The sequence below is a fragment of the Echinops telfairi genome, unplaced genomic scaffold (assembly GCF_000313985.2).
Source record: "Echinops telfairi isolate 266 unplaced genomic scaffold, ASM31398v2 ScPeMD7_7410;HRSCAF=8448, whole genome shotgun sequence".
In the NCBI taxonomy this organism is placed as follows: domain Eukaryota; kingdom Metazoa; phylum Chordata; class Mammalia; order Afrosoricida; family Tenrecidae; genus Echinops; species Echinops telfairi.
Window position 1 is genome coordinate 25,483,202 of NW_022111310.1, and position 22,296 is coordinate 25,505,497.

General features: G+C 54.0%; 1 protein-coding gene across 1 annotated transcript in view; it reads right to left on the reverse strand.

Annotated features, from left to right (window-relative positions):
- The window catches only part of TRAF1 (TNF receptor associated factor 1), a 22,462-nt gene extending 2,788 nt beyond the window's left edge, over window positions 1–19,674 (reverse strand). Inside the window, 6 exon segments of the mRNA XM_045296637.1 lie at window positions 3–97; window positions 1,754–1,931; window positions 3,372–3,782; window positions 4,402–4,467; window positions 16,760–16,838; window positions 18,852–19,674. Of these exon segments, the coding sequence (XP_045152572.1) occupies window positions 3–97; window positions 1,754–1,931; window positions 3,372–3,782; window positions 4,402–4,467; window positions 16,760–16,838; window positions 18,852–18,991 (969 nt within the window). The 5' untranslated portion in view covers window positions 18,992–19,674.
- Between the last annotated feature and the right edge of the window lie 2,622 nt (window positions 19,675–22,296).

Here is a 22,296-nt window from a genome sequence, read left to right on the forward strand (position 1 = left end):
ACGATGAAGAGCGACAGGTGGGTCCTCTTCCCTGTGCCGTCCCCATTCAGGTACAGCCGCAGGCACAGTTTGTAGCCGTACTTGGCAGTGTAGAAAGCTGGAATGTGCAAGCCAGAGTCAGCACCCAGGTGGCTGAGAGTGCAGGGGAGGCAACTGGGACCCAGCGGTCAGGCCTGCCCATGGTCAGTAGCTCAAAACCAAGGAAGCTAGAGGCAGAGCCTGGCGTCCTTCCCCGGCAGAGTCCCAGCAGGCTCTGGGATCAGCCGGCCCAGCAGAATGTCCAAGGGGGTTTCGAAAGGCCCTGCCTCAGATTCAGTAGAGCTGGGGGAGGAGGCCGGGGAATTTGCATTTCTGACAAATTCTCAAAGCAAAGGCTGAGCTGAATGGCCCTTAGCGGGACTGCCCTGTGAGAACCAGGATGCAGCCTAGCCTGCATTTGACAGTTGGGCAATGGAGCCCAGGAGGGGAAAGGGCTGGACGAGGGCTGTGTGTTGCGGCAGAGGCAGGATTTGGGGGCAGACCTCCTATCTCCCAATGCTTTTGTCCTCGGCCACTTGGTTGGCACCTTCTGGGAAGTGGGGCATCAGCTCGGGCCTACTTCAGCACAGGCCCAAGGGCTGCAATGTTGCCCGGGGATTAAGCACAGGGGTCTAGGGCTGCCTTCTGTCCGTCCGTCCCAAGGGGGTGGGTTCTGGCAGCTAGTACCTTCCAGCCTCTCTGGGAAGGGAGGCTTTTGCTGCCGGGAAGAAGTGCTGCCCCTGCAGGAAGGGGGCCAGGTAGTACAGGACCCAGCCTCTCAGTCAGGCCTGCAAACAATGGGGAGGCAGAACCCCAGCTGGGGCCATCAAAGGCAGGAGGCCTGGGCAGATGGGAGGGGTCAAGGCTAACTCCTCCTGTCCCACTGGCTCATGCAGCTGGCTCACGCAGGCATGCTTGGGAGGCGGGCAGGGAGAAAGCAGATGGCCAAGTGTGTGCTCAAGAGACTGGGTCTTCTGGGGCTTGGTTTGTTGTCTGTACAATGACCCGAGGCAACAGGAGGCTGGTGAGGATCTGCACGTGGCAAGGCCGGCTGCCCATCCTGCACCTGGTACTGCTTGGTAGAAGAAGCCCTGGTGGTGCTGTAGAGTGAGCACCAACCTCTCTAGGGGTGAAGGGCGAGGCTGTGTGCCCCTGTAAAGAATCATAGCTGCAGAAGCCCCTTTTGGGATCACTGAGTCCAAATTGACTCGCTGGCAGGGGGACCCTGCCCTATATGGATGCATGGACATGGGCGTTTTATGTACAAGTGTATGCACTGTATATAAACAGTGACTAGTGAGCAGAAGCACTTCCTGAGGAAGCCCTTTGTGGCAGACATAGAGCCCAGGGCCAGAGCACAGGCAGATTCTGGACGGGGGGGCCCCCCAGCCCTGTGCTCTCTGCTATCCCTGGCTCCATGGCTCTTGGGGGTCAGGGTTCCAGAGTGACCACAGCTGACCGTGCTCACCTGCGTTCACTCAAACTTCCTTTAGCCTGTTTCCATTTCCAGCAGGGAGAGGAGGAACTGGCAGACAGCATACCCACAGCTCAGAGCTCCCACCCCCCACCCCCAGTCCCAGCACAACTGCTGTCTGTGTTAGGAGACCTGAATGGATACTGGCCTAGCAGGGCTCAGGGCAGCCATGGTGGGGGGTTGCGGTCTGTGTGCTTGCTTGCTGAGCCCAGGGAGGCCGGCCTCCCCTGGCTGGTCTCCATGCCTGGGGGGAGGCATTACCTGGGGAGAAGAGGCTGACGGTCCTGCCACAGGCCGACTCGTGGCACCGCCGGGTGACGTTGGTGATCTTCCACAGGAAGGTACCGTCAAAGGAGGCTTCCTCCATGAGGTGCAGACTCTGTTCCAGTTTGCCCAGAGCCTGGTCCTTCTGGGCCAGCGTCTGCTGCAACTCCACCACCTGCAGGGACATCTGTTCAGCCAGGGCACCAGCAGCTGGCTTGGCTTGGGGCTGGGTGGGTGGGGGACAGCAAGACAGGGGGACAGACCTGCCCAGACGTGCCTTCTTGCCACATCTTCCCGTGTGCCTCCCTGTCTGCCGGGAATTCATCTCCTTCCTATGCCCCTGGCCAGCTCTCCTATGCATCCATCAGGAAGCTTCCTTGGGAACCTTCCACCTGTCCTAGGTCAGCTGGCCTCTCTTTCCGGGAACAGAGTCGTTTCCCGGAGCGTGCCTTCTCTAGCAGATGTTCTCCCCTGCCTGCGGAGGCCTGGGCTCAAGCCCACTTCTCTGCCATGCTTGCCACGACACTTGGCATGTAAGAAGAGACAGGAAGTTTGCTGGCAGAATGAAGTCAGTCGCCACTCTCAGGGAGCCTACTTTCTAACGGGGCCTGAGTCTCACAGATACAGGTTTTATTGGCTCATTTGGACTAGGCACCCAACCCTTCTGGTGGGTGACCCGTGGGGACAAACCTCCTGAGGCACAAGTTCTTCCTCAGGTGTGCCCAGGAGTGGAGGTGAGTGCCCTTAAAGATAATTTCATCTCCGCTTTCATCGGTGGCAACACTGAGGCTCTCTGCGAGAGACAGTGGCTGGCCCAGGGCAGCTCATTGGGCTGGGACCCAAATCCAGGCCTCTCGACATCACGAGACAATAATGCTGCCCAAAAGCAGCACCGCCATGGTGACTGCTCTGGGAAGAAACACAGAAGCTCGGGAGCCAAGAACGGAAGGATAAGTGGACGAGGTGGAGCCTGGACCTGCTCGGAGCAGGCACAACCCGTGAGAGACCAAGACAGGGCCGACGGGACAGCATGAAGCAATGTGCCCTGGCAGAATGGTGAAGGCTCTGGGGGTGGCCAGCCTAAGGAAGGAAAGTCTCAGGCAGGTCTTTTTGATGCTCTACGGGCCAGGGCCAGGAACCATGTAGGGAACACCCCAGAGCAGGCTGTAACCTTGTGTAAGGAACAGCTTTCTCATAGTGAAAAGTGAGCATTGGAAAGCGCTGCCGGGGGAGAAGTTCATGCAGCGCTGCATATGGGGGTTTGACCCTGGCTATGAGGTCTGACTCAGGAGGCCTGGTGGCATCATGGTAGTGGGTTGGGCTGCTAACCACAAGTTCGAAACCACCAGCTGCTCCATGGGAGAAAGACATCCCTTCTCCAATTATAGTCTCAGTTCCAGTCTCAGAAACTCACAGGGGCAGCCCTACCCTGTTCTACAGGGTGGCTCTGCGTCAAAGTCTAACTTAGTGGCGCTGAGTCAAAGTCTACCCAGGAGAGAACAGCTTTGATGGGGAGCAAACACCGGAGAGGGTGGGCCGGTCCAGGGCTCTGGAGACAAACAGGCAGGGGGTAATGGGGGTGGGATGCCAGGACAGGAATCTGCCCGTCACTCACCCTCTGCTCCAAGCTCAGGATGTGCTCGCAGTCCAGCTGGCTCTGGTGGATGGAGGCAGCCAGTGCCAGCTGGGAGGCGTCCACCTCCTTGTTGAGTACGGCAACGATGTTCTCGAAAACACGTAGCTTCTCCTTCAGCTCAGCAAGGAGCTTCTCCTTCATCAAGTCCTGCAGGGGCAGCTCCTCCTGGCTCTCGGAGCAGGGCGCCTGGTAGCAATCCACCTCCAGGTCTCCGGCCACCTCCACCGCTGCTTGCAGCTGCAGGCCGGACAGGTCCCGCTCCAGGGCAAGAGGGCCAGACCCCTGGCCAGAGCCCAGCTGGGCCTGCCACTGTTTCATGAAGCCCAGCAGCAGGTTTAGGTGGGAGGCCTGGGAGGTAGCCTCATGCTCCTGCAGAGACTTTGGGCTCCCCTGCAGAGAGAGTGGGGTGGCCGGTGAGGATGGAGGAGGTGAGCAAAGAGCTGGGAGCCGTAGGAAGAGCTGCCCAAGACAGCCAGCAGAGGGGAGGCTTGGTGTGCAGTGGGAGGAGTGAGGTGGAGGGCCCCGGCAGCAGATGCACCCCAGAAGCCACATGCACCCCAGCCCCCAGGGCAGAAACCCTGCCCGGACCTCAAGTACATGATGGTCCGAGAGGGCCACGGGCCATCTTGGAGCCCTGGTGGCAGAAATGGCTCAGCACTTGGTTGCAAACCCCAAAGTTGGCAGTGTGGACTCATCTGGGTAGGTCTGTGGGAGACAGACCCGGGGATCTGCATCCACCAAGATGACAGGTAATAAAAGACCCTGCGGGGTAGCTCTACTCTACCACAAGGGGTGGGGGGCTAGCAGTCTGTCTACTCTGTGGCCCCCCATAATAGCAACAAATTCCAATGCTGCGGTGAGACGTTAAGATGAACTTCCCTGAGCACCAAGGGGACTTCACAGTGGGATTTGACTTGACATCATGAGAAAATCCCAGGGGGGCTGGAGTGGCGGCCCAAGAGATCTATGACCTTAGTGGACAGATTCCTTTTCACCTTCAGATGCTCACCTTGAAGGAGCAGCCAACGTCTGCGAAGGGGCAGCCAACTCCAGCCTCAGACCCGTCGAGGTGGTCCTAGAAACAAGAGCCAAGATATCACTGGATGCTACTGGGATCCCTGTGGCCGACACTGGAGCTCTCTCAGGGAGCCGGAGCTGCCCCGGTCGGTGCTGGGCCGAGCCCCCATGCTCAGCAAGGCTTACACACCCTCTTCTGGGTCCTGAGCACATGGTGGTTTTCTCTGCCCCAGGGAGCCTTGCGGTGACATGGGGTTAAAGGAGGAGGCTGTGCGTCCTCTGGGGAGCAGCATGGCCTGGCTGTCAGGAGACCTGGGCCATCATCCCAGTTCAGCTTGCTCGCTCCTCTGGGTCTCACAATCGTCATTGGCTAGAAAGCACTACTCCCATGTGCCAGGAGATGGCTGGGGAAGTAACCACCTGGCAAACGGTCAACGTTCTGGTCCGTCATTTCCAAAGCTGACTCGGCACGATCATAGTTATTTTTCAGTTTAAGTTGTGTGACCTTGGGCAAGCCGTTCCTCACAGACTGAGGCGGTTCCTCTCGGTAGACTGAGGCGGTTCCTCGGTTCCTCGTCGGTACGCAGGGAAAGCACTACTTACCTTGACCAGCTCCTGGGGAAGGATCCAATACATACTGTGAAAACACTCTGTGACTGCATGTTGTCAAGACTCCTACTGAAGCAATGTTTGTAAAGCGCTGCTCCAAGATGTCTGCGGAGAGCGGAGATTTAGGTTCACAAAGTCCAGAGGCAACAGTTCCCGTCTAGGTCATCTGCTATGTTGTTAGGTGCCCTTGAGTCAGTTCCAACTCCGAGTGACCCTGTGGACAACAGAACGAGCGGGGCCGTCCGGCACCATCCTCGCCACTGTTGTTACGCTTTAGCCCATTGTTGTAGCCACTCTGTCCATCCATCTTGCCCAGAGCCTGCCTTGCTCGTGCCCCTTGCACTTGAGCAAGCGTGAAGCTCTTCAACAGGGACTCCTCTCCTGAGACCGTGTCCAAAGTGTGCGAGATGACGTTTCGCCGTCACTTCTAAGGAGCATTCTGGCTGTACGTCTTCCAAGACAGACTTATGCTTCTGGCAGTCCACAATACTTCCAACGTTCTTCATCAATATCATCATGCAAATGCATCCATTCTTCTTTGGACTTCCCGATTCGCCGTCCAACTTTCACATGCATGTGAGGGGATTGAAAAAAACATGCCTTGTGTCAGGGGCACCTTACAGGGTCCTTAAAGTGGCAATCTCGCTCTTCGACACTTTAGAGAGGTCTTGTGCAGCAGATCTGCTCAGTGCAATACGTTGTCTCCTTCCGGGACTCAGCTCCCCGTGAGCACTGACTGTGGACCCAAGCAAAATGAAATCCTTCACAACTTTGATCTTGTCTCCATTTATCATATGTTGTGTACTGGACCAGTTGTGAGGATTGGGGTTTTGCTTACATCGTGTTGTAATCCATACCGAAGGCTACAATCCTTAGTCTTCATTATCAAGTGCATCACATCCTCCTTCCTTTCAGCAAGCAAGGCTGCGACAGGTTGCTTAATAAGCCTTCTTCAATCCTGATGCTGAGCTCTTCTTCATAGAGGGCAGTTTCTCAGATTATTTCTTTGGCATACAATTGAATAAATATACTGACAAGATACAGCCCCGACCAATTTTAAAACCATCCAGAATTCCTGTGTTCTGTTTGCATGACTACCTCTCGGTTCATTCACAGGTTCCACATGAGCTCAATAAAATGTTCTGGTATTCCCACTCATTTCCATGCTATCTATAGTTTGTTAGGATCCACAAAGTGAAATGCATTTGCTTAGTCAATAAAACACAAGCTAACACAAACTATTCTCTGCTTTCAGCCAGCCAAGAGCCATCTGATACCAGCAATGATAGCCCTCATGCCTCTTCTGAAGCCAGCATGACTTTCTGGTAACTTCCTGTTGATCAACTGCTGCAATCATTTTTTAATTATCTAAAGCAAAATTTTACTGTCACATATATTAATGACATTGTTCGCTACTTTGCACATTCTGTTGGGTCCCCTTTCTTCAGAATGGGCCCAGAAATGGACCTCTTCCAGTTGGCTGGCCCAGTAGCTGTCTTCCACATTTCTTGACAGAGACAAGTGCTTTCCAGGCTTACCTGCTTTGGAAACATTTCAATTGGTGTTCCGTCAGGTCCTGGAGCCCGGTTTTTGGCTAATGCCTCCAAGGCAGCTTAGACTTCTTCCTTCAGCACCATTGGTTCTTGATCATCTTGTTATCTCTTGAAATGGTCAAATGTCAATCCGCTCTTTAAAGCACAGCGACTGTGTATTCCTTTCATCTCCTTTTGATGCTTCATGCCTTGTTCCCTGTTTTGAACTGAGAATTCTTCAATATTGAATTCAAGGCTTGACATTGGTCTTCAGTTGTCTCAGCTTGAGATATGCTGAATGTGTTTTTCTACGTCCAGGTCTTACCACATTTCATTATGAAGCTCTACTTTGGCTTCTCAAGAGGCCATTGAAATATTCTATTGAGCTCTTTTACTTCATTGCTTCTTCCATTTGCTTTAGCTATTAAAAGCAAGTGTCAGAGTCTCTTCGCTTGCCAGGTCTTCTGTTACTAGTGTTCAGTGTAGCAAATCTGTTCTTGAGATGATCTCAAAATTCAAGTGGGACCTATTGGTCCTACCTCTCTGTTTCCAACTTTCACTTTCCAATTGCCAATAACTACCAATGCATCTTCAGTACATATTTGAACAATTTCAGGCTGAAGAAGTTAGTAGAATTCTTCAGTTTTTTATTTTGGCTTTTGTGGGCTTGCTTTCATTTTCTTCAACTTAAACTACAACTTAGAGATGAGTAACTGATGCTCCATCCCATGGTGGCTCCCTGCTTGCTTTGGCTGCTAACTCGGAGAGCTTCTCGATCACCTCTTCCCACAGAGGCCGTCAACTTAGTTTCTGTGTAGTGTGTCTGGCAAGTCCGTACGCACAGCCACCGCTTTTTGTGGTTGTAGAAAGGTCTTTGCAATGAACAAATTCTATTATGTGATCTCCAGCTTCATTTCTATCACCAAGGCCGTATTTTCCAACTATTGGTCCTACCTCTTTGTTTCCCACTTTCACTTTCCAGTTGTCGATAATGATCATGCATCTTCAGTACATGTTTGAACAATTTCAGACTGAAGAAGTTCGTAGAACTCTCCAGTTTCTTCATCACTAGCTTTAGTGGTTGGTACGCAGATTGGAGGAATCGTTTGGCTAACTAGACTTCCTTGACGGGGGATCGCTACCTTATCACAGGCAGAATTTTGCTTCAAGTTGGATCTTGAAATGTCCCTTTTGACAAGGAATTCGATTCCAGTCCTCTTGAGTTGCCATTCCCAGCATAGTGAACCATATGACTGTCTGATTCAAAGTGGTCAAAGCCAGTCCATTTCTGCCCACTAATGCCTAGTACAGAAGAGACTTGTATGCATTCCATTTCAGTTTTGACAATTTCCAGTTTCCTAGCTCCATCCTTCATACAGTCCACATTCCAATTAGCAATGGCTGCAGCTGGTTTTGGGTTCTTTTTTTTGTGTGTGTGTGTGTCACTTTGAGTCCTAGAGTCATCTGCTCCATCTCCCTAATTATTGTCTCTGAGGAACCCCCGGCTTCTCAAAGTCAGGGGTGGTGAGCAGACCAGAGCTGGAGCCTTCTGCCCCACCCCCTGCCCACCACAGGTAATTCACTGTTGAGAGCCTTAGTGTTCACTCAGCTAGTGACCTGAGAATCTGGGGGTTCGGTGAGGGTCCAAGCCATGGTCCTACTGCCAAGGGGAGTGTCCAGGACAGAGTAGACATTCAGGACACCGTCTGAGTGAGTGAATGGATGTCTTCTACCCTCTTCTGCTCATCATTCCCATCTGCATCCCTCCTGGGCCATCCTCTGACCTGGCATGTGCCTGCCCTGGACCTTTTCCCTTCCAATTGATGTGTAGCCAAGGGCAGTGACATGGCGTACTCAGCTTTCAAGTGCAATGTGGAAATACTATTTATAAGTCTGACGGGTTTCAAAACGTTTCCATAGTTATAATTCCTCTGAGAGCCCCCAACAAACTTGTGGGATAGACAGGGTAGAGTTTTGTTTGTCTCTTCCCATTTTACTGATGAAGAAACTGAAACTTAAAATGGGGAAGTTATTTGCCCAAGGAGGCCCCAGCTAGGAAGCAGCCCAGACACAGGGCTCTACCCACACCGCCTTCCCATCTCCAGGCAAGAATACGCCCATGGGAGAAATACGGAAATATGGAAAAGGTCTTGATTCCAGAATACATGCAGAAGTCTTGTAAGACAACAAGATGTAGAAACTAATGAAGATCTGAACATATACTTCACAAGAGGAGCTATGGGAATGACAAACCTCATGTCTATGAAAAGATGCTCAACATCAGGGAGATGCAACTTAAACCCACAATGAGTGACCACTATGTGCCCCTTAGAACGGTCCCAATTACAAGAGACTGACAGTATCGGGCTGGTGAGGATGTGAAACTAGTGGAACTCTCACTCATTGCTGGGAGGAGTGCAAGTTAGTACAGCCACTGCGGAGACAATCTATGCACGCAAAATGTGAACTGTTAGCATTTAACACATAAACTTTACTCAGGTATTTACCCAAGCAAAACGAACACGTCACGTGAACACATGTCCACGTGAAGCTCAGCGCAGCTATGACAAATAAGAATGGCCCCGCACTGTCTACAACTGGGAGACAACCCATATAGCAACACAGATGTCTACAACTGGGGATGGAATGAATAACCTGTCATTTATCCATGCTATGAAGACTTCCAATCAACCACATGGAGCAAATAACCCATCTATGCAATAACATGAATGGATCTTGAAACCAATGTGGGCAGCCAAGCTCAAACAGCGACATGGTGCTTGCTTCCTTTCTTATGGATGCTAGACAGAGTTCAACCATGGAGACAGAAGGCAGGCCAGTGGTGAGGGCACCGGTACTGTACAGGCGCACCGGGATCCCCTCTTGGCACATTTGCTGGTTGAAGTCACAGGTGGTGGCCAGACAGTGGATACGGTCACCAGCATCCACCCGACTGCAGACTTTGAATGCACACATTTTCTTATTTGTAAAGGGCATCTTAAGTTTAGAAGAGTTTTGCGAGTTGATAAAAGAAGACAACCACACGGGGTGATGCGAAGGGTGAGTTAGAGGCCAGGAATTGAGACGGAGCTGTTGGGGCTGAAAGAATAACACTAGTGGTTATTCTTTCAAAGCAGAATCAGCCGAGATCTGTGGGCCCAAGGAGTAATATTGCTCTGGGACACAGAGCACAGCCCAGCAAAGCACCTCCCCACGAACCGGCCCCAGGCTGTAGGGACAAGCTGTTCCCAACAGAGAACAGCAACCAGATGTTTTATTAGGGAGGGCAGGGAGACTAAGCCCTGCCAGCTTCAGGGAGTCTGTGGGGACAAAGCCCCCCAGCAAGCAGGTAGTATCCTGCAAGTGGGAACCATTTGGGGCAGAGCGAGCAGTGTCTGATGCCCCATGTGGCCCTGAATCCTGCTAGGCGGCCCTAAGTCCTGCAAATCCATGATTTGCATCCCCTGCTGCTCGAAGGATCCAACAATAACTTGAAGTGAGCATCAGAATGGGGGGGCGGGGGGCATGTGATTAGGGCGGGTTCCTAGACATCAGCCAGCAGGCGGGGCGGGAGGTGCTGTTTCAGCAGGTGAGCCTTCCCTGCTGCGGGACAGGGGTGTCCGTGTGCTATGTGGTTGAGGCATCACCCTTACTAGGAGACCCGTTTGGGAAAGAGCCCATTCTCAAAGGGCAGTCTCAGGGTCCGAAGCTGGGAACTCTAAGCGCCTCGTTAGCCTTTCACGCCTTCAAGTGCTGCAAGGGTTACGGGGAGCCAACCTGTCGGGGGTTCAAAGCCTGTTTCTGCGTGACCTTGGGAGAGTTATTACCTTCTCCATGTTCAAGTTTCCACATCTGCAAAGGGAGGATGATAATAGGGCCCGCTCATGGAGTGAAGCGTCTTGTGAAGATTAAATGAGGTGACACCTGCAAGTGCTGGGATTAGTTTCCTGTCGCTGCTGTAACAAACGGCCACCAACACAGGGGCTCCATACAACCGAAATGTATTACCTTAGAGTTCTGGAGGTCAGAAATCGCAGCATCAAAGCACCAGCTTGCTGGGCACTCCCTCTAGGAGAGAATCTGTTTCCTTGTCTTTTTCAGATTCCAGATGGCTGCTCACATGCCTTGGCTTGTGCCCCATTCTCCATTTTCAAAGCCAGCAGTGTTGCATTTTCTAATCTCTGCCTGTCACCCTCTTGCATCCTGAGGATGCTGTATTTGGCCCACCTGGGAGCCCTGGTGGCACAGCGGTTTCAAGTTGGGCTGCCAACTGCAAGGTCGGCAGTTCGAAATTGAAGGTGGAGGCTTTCTACTCATGCAACAAATTAGACTCTGGGAAACGCAGAGGGAACCCTAATCTGTCCTACTGGGTCGCGACGAGAGGACACTGACTCGATGGCAGTTAAGCTTGTCTGTCTGTTTTTACTTGGCTGGAGATCATTCAGGATACTGTCCCACCTCAAGATCGTTAACTTAATCACATCTGCAGCAAAGCCCCTTGTGCGACACAGGGTAATAATGTATTCAGAGGTTCTGGGGATTGGGATGTGCCTATCTTCAGGGCCCATCATTATTCTGCCTGACATGATTATTCTCAGCCAATATTCATTGATCTTATTACTCGGGGCATTACTATCATTCACAGTACGGATTAGGCACTGCCCTGGTGGTATCTTTCCCACCTCCGAATGGATTATGTCTCGCTTCAGCCTTACAGCCCAAACTTCATCATGAATCTATAAAACTCCGTTTTTCCTTTTGATTTCCCCTGGGAGACGAAGGACATTTCTAAATTGCTGAACATACGACATTTATGGAGGAGCTGATTGTCTGTAACGCTAGTGCCAAGGACCTCGCAGCAGCTCCTTGGGGCAGACAGGGCTGGTTAGCTTCACCTTCCTACAAACGGGGAAATGGAGTGAATGGCTTGTTGGAGGTCAGGCCATGCTTGTCAGCTGACAGCTGACCGCAACCGCGTCTCCTGTCCCTTGGTTGTGTGCCTGGCTGGGGCCTGCCATGTTCTCTGCACCTCCATAAGCATTGACCCACATCCTGAAGAGGAGGTCAGGGCTGTGAGATCCAGCTTCCCTCCTCTGGAGGAGACACCAAAGCTCAGATGGTCAGTAACTTGTGGGTGTCAGAGCTTGGGGCAAAGGTGAGGGAGGGCACATGGGCTTGGAGTTCACGTCCAGGATCCCTCCTCCCCACCACAGACACTGCTCCTTGACCACCACCAGGTGCTTCACTGGCTGCCAGGGCTGGGGCCCGGGAGCAGGAGTCCGGCCCCTGTCCCAGGCCACACCGGCTGTACATCTGGTGCCACAAGCAGTGCCTGTGTGAGGGCCTTGCTGCTTGAGAACGGCTAAAAATAAAATTCCCAGTGGAATTTCCTCTGAGGGGAAAGGCAACAGAGAAAATTAAGTCACCACCCTCGGGGATCACTCATCCTCTGTCTGTGTCCAAGAAGTCTCCGGGTGTGCTGTTCCCGGACGCCCTCTGCGGTGGGGTCAGTGGAGGGTCCCAGTGGGAGGACTCTGGTTGGGAACCCCCGGGTTTCGGAGAATGTAAGAAGAGGGTGACAGGCTTATGTGTGGCGCTGGGGGACACAGGGGAGGGGCGATGGGGGGTCCTGAGGGTCGGCAGAGGCCATTGGAGGTCTGGATGCCTTGGGGCCTTTTCTGTTCGCACCTCAGCTGGTGCTGGAGCTGGAGCACTCTGCCAGAGGTGGTGGGTGGTGGGGGTGGATTGTTAGCCTGTCTCTCCTCTGTAGGGGGGCCAGGTTTTTCTCGGCTAAGCTCTGCTCAGCCCAGCTGACGTGGCCTCCAGGACGTCTGCCTGACCCTCCCTGTTGAACGTCGTCTTGCCTATCCTGTTTTCCACGGCATGTGATTCCAACGCACAGGAAACGCTGTGGGGGCCGTCCAGTGGGAGGCGGCAAAAAGATGCCACCAGCCTAGGGCGCAGGACTTGCCTCTTATTTATCAAGTGACTTTGGACCAAGTGTGCCGCCTATCCGCAAACCTGGGGACTGGCCTCCACCCAGCACAGAGGATACCCCAGGTACAAAAGGGTGAGCCCCTGACCCCCCAGCTCCAGCAGTGCGAGAGCGCAGGATCCCCATCCAAGGGCACAGTTCTAGAGGAGTGCATACACACTCCGGCAGGCTCTAAAGGGCTGCGCGGGGTGGGAGCTGACTTGTCCTCTGTGCCCTCAGGGGGACAGACTTCTGCTCAGTAAACTTCAGGAGGCAAACACTGGCCACCCCCTGTTGCTGGAAGGACATGAGGCCACTTGGCACAGACGGAAAATGGACTCAGCGGCTTGAAGCCTGCTGTTTTCTGACTTGAGAATCGGTCGTGGCATGATTCTCAGCCACTGGCACCACAGGCCAGCTTGGCCTTTGATCTTTTAAAATGGGACTCAGGGGAAAGTAAGAAAAAACTACCCCACTTGGGGGGGGGGCGCAGGTAGATGGAATTGAGTGTTAATTCTCAGCTGCCCTCCTTCAATGTCACTTCCACAGGAAGGTGATTCCAGGTGAGGGCCATGTGTCTAACTAGGTCACCATTAATCCCCTTCCTATCTGCTTCTGACATCAGCTAATCGCCCTGGCTCTGAGCCTTCTTAGGGGGTATTACTCTACTGGAGTCGGGGAGTGAGGGCAGCTGATAAGCAGATGGCACAGGAAGTGTGGGCAAGGTGGACACGGCACGGCTGTCTCCAGCCCTGCCGCCTACCACCTCTACTTCCCCGGTCCCCACATCCAGACAGACTTAGCGATGACCACACATGGCAAGTGTTGATTTGTAACCAGCTGCTTTTCTCGGGTCAAAAGCCCCCTGAAGTTCCCACCAGGGCCAGGGCCCAAGGTGGCCCTGGTATTTCCACCGTGTGGCTTCCTGCAGGTGATCACACCACTGGTTCACGCAACCTCTCACCGAGAGATGACCACAGCCCGATCCCACACCCAAAGCCAGCCTGCATGCGCTCTAAAGCTCAGCCCTCCGGCAGTCGGCAGTCGCGCTAGGGCTGAGGAGAAGTGCCCCATCGGGCTTCCCAGGCTGTAAGTCTCCCAAGCAGTTTTACGGTCTCGGAAACCCGATCAAACCGCGATGCGTGGAAGCAACCTGATGGCAGTGTGTTGGGACAGACGGGAACTGATCCGTGGGGTCTCCGTGGCCGTAAATCTTTGCTGAAGTGGACAGCCGCAGCTTTCTCCCACCGGGTGGCTGGTGGGTTTGAACTGCCATTGTCACCAGGGCTCCTTTTGATAGCCTGATAATTCCCACTGCCATTGAACCAGTTCCCAAAGGCACTGACCACAGACAGGATTTCCAAGACTAATATTTATACTTAACACACGTCGCCACCAGGACTTCTTTTGTAGAGGCCGCGACTCCAGGGTTAGTCGCTTCACGTGGGTGGTTTACAGCAGCAAGAGGTCTCCTGAGCCCCGTGGGGGCGGGCGGGGCGCGGCTCGGGAGAGAACTGGGGCGGCGTCCAGGGTAAGGCTCTCTGCTGCCCTTTAATCAGGGCCTTTCTACTTTTATCTGATTTCATTTCAACGAAGCTGAAATTCTAAAACCACTGGATTAAGGGTTTTCAAATATGTATTATCTCCAAGATTTGTACGGTGAAAGCCTATTATGTTTGCTAAGAGGAAAAAATAAAGGAGACAACATGAGCCCTCCCTCCAGCCTCGGGAGGTCAGAAGTCTTGGAGAGCATGTGCCAGTCCTGCACGTGGCAGGTGGAGCGTGGGGTGCCGGCGAGGAGAGAAGCCTGCGCCCCACACAGCGCCTTCACCAAGACTCCCCCGAGAAGGGCTCAGGCCTTTCCCATCAGCTCTGCAGCAGAGAGCGTGAGGTTCCGGACTATGCCCTTGAGCCTTACTAGTATCCCGCGGAGGGCCCCATGGTGGTGCAGTGGTTAAAGCACAAGGCCGCGAACCAAAAGAGTTACAGACTTGGGAACCTGGGGGAGGGGGACAGTTCTACTGTCCCAACTCACTGCCATTGAGCTGATTTTGACCCAGTGACCCTTTGGAGAGGTCCGAAGACCAAACCTTTACTGGAGGTGACAGCCTGTCTTTTCCTGCTGTGGGGCAGCAGGCGGATTTGAACTGCAGACCTTTGGGTTAGCAGCCTAGCCCCCAGTGCCACCAGGGCTCCCTGGCTGGGTCCCAGAGGGTGGCCATGAGTAGGAATTCATGTGAGGGTGGTGGGTTTGGTTTGGGGGTCTCATTATGCCCTGCAGGGGCTGCTGCAAGGGGGTGGGGAATCCTCAGGCAGCCCTGGGTGGGGCAGGAAATCCCCCTAAAGTGCCCGACTGCATGGGAGGAGGAGGGATGGACTCTTGCCCTCCTCTGGCTCCATAGATGGGGTGGGGGAATCACATTGCTGCTCCCTGACCACAAGCTGGACCCCACAGGTCCTGGAGAGGCCATACACAGCCCAAGAAATGTCTCCTTTGACAGATGGTACAACAGAGGCCCAACGAAGGCACAGGGCCAGTCCTGGCCCACACAACAGACCCCTCAGAAGTGGCATGGACACCTGGATCCTGACCCTGGACCAGAATTCATAGCAAAAAGGGTGCTTTGTGCAAGAGGAACTCGCCATACAGAGGGGCCAGAGTAGTGTGGCCCTGTGGTAAGCACTGGCCACAGGGCGCTTCAGCATGGAGACTCCCCACTGGGTCTTAGGGTCCCACAGCAAAGCAAAGGGGAGCAGTGGTTCTTACACAGTTAGGTTCATGGGTCAATGGGCATTTGTTTGAGTCGGGAGAGGAGCATGGAAATGGCTGTCATTTTCTCTGACCAAGTAGAGGCTTCCCCAAACACTCTCATCATCCACCCTCCCCATCATTTCATTTACACAAAGCCATTTACAGGGGGCACAGGGTCTCGGAGTGAAGAATTTACTGCTAGGCAAACTCACCCGCTGCTGCCTTCTTTTTGAATCATTTTTCCGGAACTGCTGGGACCAGGGCAGTTCTGGCCAGCCTCCGGGGCCCGCTGGATGGAGATGACCCGTGAGGGGCCTTCCTGCGTAGAAGGCCTAAGGTTCTAAAATGTGGGAGCTGAGCCCATCTCTTCGCTTGCTCACATTTCCAAAGTTAGCTCCTGTTTCTAGAAGCACAGCTTGGTCGAGCCCAGGAAGAGGATCCTAGCCTACAACACTTCCCGGTAGGAGGCCGGCCGGAAGAGCAACGCAAGGGTCTACGCACAGTTTTCGTAAAAGACCAGAAAGTACATCGTTAGGGTTTTGTGGGCCAGAAACTCTCTGCTGCCATCCCTCCGCTCCGCTCCTGCCTTTGAGTCCCTACATGAGCGAAGGGTGTGGCCGATCACAGGCTACAGACCGAAGTTGGAATTCAGTGTCATTTTCACATGTCATCAAAGAGTTCCCTACTTCTGATTATTTTCTCTTTCTTTTTTAAGGTGTCACAAATATTTGATAATCAGAAAAAATGTGACAGCAAACTGCTATATTCTATTTTTAGATAGATCTTTCATGTTATAATGTAAAACTTTTCTTTGTTCTTACAAAATTTGAATGATTTTTGTCACAATTTAAGCTGTCAAACAAGACCTACTTCCATAATAAAGATGAGTTGAATCTTTGTATTTAAAAAATTATTATTATTATTATTATTCAGCTAAGACAGTAGCAAGACAAAAAGCCAAACCCACTGGCTCAGAGTCAATGCTGACTCCTAGTGACCCTACAGGGTGGACCTGGCCCATGACCCTTTACAGGGGTTGAAAACCATCTTTCTCCCGAGGAGCCGATGACCGACCTTGCACTTAGCAGCCCAACGTGTAACCAGATGCCACCAAGACAGCAGAAAGGTGACTTACTGTGCACGTCCCATTGAACCACAGCTGAGAACATAACTCGTCCAGAATGCCACAGGTCTAGGGCGAAGGATGGAAATGGCACTGGAGAAGTATGAGCTGGTTTTTTTCAATCGTTCAAAATCTGGCTGTCATCTGAGGACCCTGGTCTAGACGGCTGTCCTCACCCTGGGTCTGTCACAGACCAGCCCCGTGGCCTCGGCTCACCGCTCACCTCTGACGACCTCGGACAGAGCAGAGACTAAACAGGAGGGAGGCCCTGCCAGGGACTGTGTGAGCTGCTGCCTACCTGGCCTCCCCCTGAGCAAATCAACAGAACGGACCAAGACCTTTTCCTAGTGCATCACGTACCTTCTGAGGTGGGTTTCCTGGGCACATGGTTTGGGGGTCGTCCCCTCTGCACTGGGGGCAGATCTCATCCTCGCTGTTCCTGGGGAAACATGAGCAGAATTCTCTGGGTGAGGCACTCGGTTCCCTGCCACCCCTCCCAAAGCCCAGACCCTTCCGAGAATGGCGGCAGATACCCGGAGGGGTGCAGGTCCACAACCCTGCACCCATCGCTCTGAATCTGACCCTCGGATCCATAGGTTTGATGTGAACTCATGCGGTGGCCAAGCCCGAGCTGAGCCAAGTGGAGGCCATGCCAGCCCTTCCGTACCCCAGCCTTGTTTCACTGCAGAACTCTCCGCATGCTGGGTAATAGCATGCTGCCCATGCCCCGGAGCCCTGCTGGTTTGGGCTGCCCACCCAAAGCTTGGTGGTTTCAACCTGTCAGCTATTGCTCATGAGAAAGATGAGGCAGCCTCCTGCCATGCAGGTGGAGTCCCAGAGCACCATGGGCAGTCCTCGTCTGTCCCACAGGGCTGCAGGGAGAGCGGACTGACTCAACAGCAGGGGTTGGGAGAAGACACCACGCACCCCGGGGGCAGAATTCTGAATGCTGACACACATTTGACTGCAGGGCTTTGGGGAATTGTGGGCCGTGACTGCCTATGGGCTTTTCCTCTTCTTCTTTTTGGTTTGGTCTCGTATTTTTAGTCATCACAGGCACACATGGTTTGTTAGCAGCTGAAGGGCCCTCAGGGACCAGGCCACCTGAAGGCTCTTAACCAGGAGCGGGGGTCAGAGGCTGACTCAGGTGGCACTCGGGCATGGGTGTCAAAGACGCGCCCCAGGGGCGTCTGATGCCAGGGGTGACATGCTGTCAGGTGCTGTTGAGTTGGCTCATGGGGACAGAGGAAAACCCCAGTGGGCTTCCCAGGCTGCAGGCTTTCCGGGAGCAGATTGCCAGGTCTTTGCTCCCCTAGAGCTGCTGGTGGACCTGAACCACCAACCTTGAGGTCAGCAGGCCAGAGTGCAGCCACTGGCCCAGCCTAGTTTATGGGTGAGAAGGGCAGGTGGATTGAATAAGAGCGAATCAGCTGAGCTGAAGCAGGCCCAGGCCCAGGCCCCTTCACTACCCTACCAGTTCCCACCTCCTCCTCCGCTAGCGTTGGGAGGAGCCCTATAGCCATCTCCTTGATGATACAACCAGATAGGCTTTGATTCAGCTGCCCCTCTCCCACCCCTCCCCCTGGCCTTTCCCAGCCACAGCCTCCCCCTCGCTCTCCCACAAGGCCCCCCTTTTGTCCACCCCCCTGTGACCTTCTCACAGGTCTGATTCAGTTCTCCCATGGTGCCATAAAACTCCAAACAAAGGTCACACAGGAGGTACGTGGGTATGTGGCAGCCTCCGAGGGATCTCCCAGGAGAGTGACTGGGTGTGCTGACCTAGGCTATTAGGGCTCGGTGGAGACTACTCGTGCCCACCTCACCAGGTGACCCGGAGCAAAGAGTTGGCACGCAGCAGGTGCTTCCTAGTTAAGGGGAGCTATGGCCGATGGTCTGGATAGCACAGCTCTCTGATTAACCACAGACATACATACAAATACTTTCCACCCCATTCAAAGGGGTCTCCTCGGCAAACGGTATACAACTGGTGCACAGAGTTTATGTCATGCAAAGAGACAGAGTTGTAGACATTTGCCATTTACTAAGAAGGGATAGCTCTTGATTAAAAGCCAGTTTTAGACGTTATTGATGGAATCTTCTAACAATTCTGTAAGGTAAAAAAAAAAAATCACTTTATGGGCACTTTATAGTCAAGCAAGCTATACTGAGAGGCATCGGCAGGCCACGAAGCACCGACGTTGGCCAGAGGGGATTAAGGGCCCTGTCCCCCTACCAGACAGCTTTCTCCCGTGACAGCTGACATCTTTCTGTGGTTACATTTGCTTCCAAGAGGCAGAGATACAGCGCCAAGGCAGTGAGACAAGGTGTGGGTAGTGAGGCCCACAGAGGTGAAGGCGCCTGGCCCGCGTCTACAGTGCTCCTAGGCCCGCTGTGCATCTCTTCCCTGGGGCCTCTCAGGATCCACCCTCTGCTCCCCATCTTGTCTCCTCACCTCATGTTCTCTGAGAGACAGGCGGTGCAGCAGAGGGCCCTGGGCTCTGCTGGGTCCTGGTAGCCGGTGGGGGGCAGTCCAAAGGGAAACTCATTCTCATCAGGGGCTGGGCGGGGGCTGCTGGAGGAGCCAGAGGCCATCCTGGGGTCCCTGTCGGTCCGAGCCCAGCCCAGTAGAGGTTGTGATGAAAGAAGAGGTGGGTTCGGGCCTGGGCCACCCTCTCGACCAGCAGGAAGACGCTGGTGATTTTATCTTTTTCTCTCTGGCTGGTGTGGGTCAACGTCACAGCTGAGTCACCTCAGGGATGGAGCAGGAATTACCCTTCCTGGTGAAGAAATCCCCTGAATGGTGACTAGAGGCTTCAAGGGTGTCCACCCCTTCGTCAGACAGAGAGAGAACCAGAGAGCAAGTCAGAGAGAAAAGAGAACTATGTCACAGATCGCCAGGAACCACAGTTAGCGTTTCCCCTGTCTGAGAACCGCAGGCTGCTGCCGGCTTCCTCCGCCAAGGATCTGGGCGCCCCTCAGCAGAGCGAGCCAAGGCTGGCTGGCCACTGGGCTGTGCTCCCTGGAGTCCCCAGGCAGGCTAGACTTCTCTGGTGGGGCACTCACCTCCTTGGGGGAAATGCCCAAGACCCTTAACTCGGCATGGTCCAGGCAAGTGGGGTGACCACAGGTAAAGGTCATTTCTTTAGAGTAGGCCTCAGGTACCCCATCTGTACAAAAGAAGAAGGAAAAGGTATTGCAACAGGTGGTCTTCAAGTGCCCTCTGGGCTCTGAGATTCTGGCAGTCTGTGACTAAGGCAACTGGAGGCAGCAGGAAGACGTCTGGTGAGCCCGCCCACCCAGGGCATTCTTCTAACAGAGGAATGACGACATTGGGTCTTTTGGCCCTCCCCTCCTTTGACGTCCCCAGCTGGCTCTCTGGGCCCAAAGTCTCTGGACCACAGCCTCCGCTGGGCCCGCCCATCAAGGGCCCCAATCAGGAAGTCCTAGTGGCCACACGCCAGGGCCAGACACCATTTCTCTGTCCTGAGAGGAACAGAGAACTAAACGTACAAGGTCACAGGGAGCCAGGCTCCGTTCCAAGGCAGGCAGATATCCATGATTGCCCGCAGAGGCAAGCAGGGCGACTACGAGTGCTATGGCCCCTGGTGTGAGCGCTGGGTGTCGGCCAGCTTTGCCTCCTGATTCTCAGCACCACCTGCCAGCCTCCTTCTGCAGTCAGAAGACAGGCTCCAGCAGCTCTGTCCAACTCAAAGCTTTTGTCCTTGAGAAGAAAGCAAGGCCACTGGGTGGAACCTGCAGAGGCAGGACGGGCATCTAACCTCTGTTTGCTCACGTGTCATTTGGAGCAGATGGTCCCCACACACCTTCCTACCCTGCTGTGCTAGAAGGGGGTTTGTGTTTTGTGAACTCTCATCGCAGTTTCAAATCATAGGACAGACAGATCTGAGTGGGGATCCTGGGCCTGTCACTTACTAGCTATGTTGTGGTTTGCTCTGAGGGGCCGTCGAGTTGTTCTGACCCATAGGGACCTTAGGGACACCTGAACGAAACACTGCCCAGTCCTACGCCATCGTCACAAGCGTTCCCATGGTGTCAATTCATCTCCTTGAGGGCCTTCCTCTTATTTATTTATTTTACTTTACTAGCTATAGAACCAGGGAAAGAGTCCTTAGCATCTCAGAACCTCAGCTTCTAACCCTACAAAATGGGGCTAAGAGTGCCTAGCCTGTTGTGATGACTGAGACCTTGTGTGAAAACCTGGCACAGTGCCTGGGCCAATCGAAGTGCTCCAAAGGGTCTGACATTGCCCTCAGATGATAGCTGCTCTCCTCCTAGCATTCAAACGATTTACTCAACTCATCCACTGCTGTCTAGACGATGCTGACTCATAGGGACCCTACAGGACAGGGTAGAACTGCCCCTGTGAATTTCCAACACTGCAACTCTTCAGCTCTGTCTTTCTCCCTCGGGTGGTTTCAAACTGCTAACCTTTTGCTTAGCAGCCCAACAAGCAACCACTACGCCAACAGGGCTCCTGGGGAGTGGATTACAACGTTAAAATAGTTATACAATGTCCTGGGACCCATCAGCCTGTAGTCTCACAGGTTGGCAGGACAAGTTGGGTACTGTCCCCTGACCCTGGAAACCTTCACCTGCTCACCTACCGTGGGCTGCCAGAGAAGGCAGGGCACCTGGCAGCATTGTGTCACTCAGGATGGCCGCTCTCCCCTGGGCCAGCACTGGCCTGCCACTGTCAGCAAAGGCCTTGCCACCGACTTCAGAAAACACAAACACACTGCCATGGAGTGTCTATCAAATCAAAGCTACTCTACAGGACAGAGGGGGACTTCTCTCTAGGTTTCCTGGGGCGGTAAGTCCTCCCGGGAGCAAGCGGTTCACCTTTCTCCAGGTCTAAATCAACAAAGCTTCCAGTGAGCACCGGGATCCCCATGCTTACTTCAGAGAAAAGAGGAGCAATCAGAATGATGCACCTTTAACTGTACATCCAGCCCTTACCTAGTTCCGGGCTCCCTCCTTCCCTGGGAGAAGGATGGAAGAGGTACCGGCCCTTTCTCAGTTCTGAGCCCCTCTCTCCAGTCTGCCCCCAAGCCTCCTCCACCGGAGCCTCCTCCACCCGAGCCTCCTCGGGATGGCCCAAGAGCTCACAGCTCCTGGGTGGCAGTTTCTGGCAAGGCCTGTGCTCTGGTACACATCGTACTACGGTCCGTCTTTGACACGTTTCAACCCTCAATCCAAACTCCGCTCCACCTCCCTTTCCTGACCTTCGGAGAGAGTAAACCGGCTAGAGAAGCTGGGCTGTGCAAGGGCTCCAAGCCCTCACTCCAATCTCCACCGTTATCTCTTGGCCCTTGTCAAATGCCCCAGCCTGTCACTTTCTCCGCTCTGGCCAGCACCTGACTGGGCCCCTCCCGCAGCCCCCACCCTCCTACTTCTCTGGCTGCTCTCCTGAACACCTCTCTTCCACCCCTAACCCGCATCTGCACATTCGGTAACCTCCCACCCCCACGCAGCGCTCCTTGCACCCTATACCCCAATCTCCCCAGACTTCCACTGGGGTCTTTCAGGGCCACCCCCTTTTCTCCTGGGAAGTCTCCGTGGGCCGCCCACCTAACAGGGCTGGACGTCGGGGTTTGAGATTCACCTCGTCCCGAGGGCCCCTGCTGCCCGGCCCTGTAACACCGCCTCCCACGCCCACCCCGTTCCTTGTCGGTGTCCCCCACCGCTGTACGTGCACCCCCTGAGGACAAAGGCCCTGCCTATTCGCCACCTCCACATCCCATATACCAGCGCAGCACGCCCGTGACCCTCCCACGGGTGGACGCTCCCCGGGGGCCCGGGCCTGGGAATGGGGGGCTGCTGGAGCGCGGGGAACTGGGGCGTCCGGTGCCGGAGCGCGGGGCTAGGGGCGCCGGAGG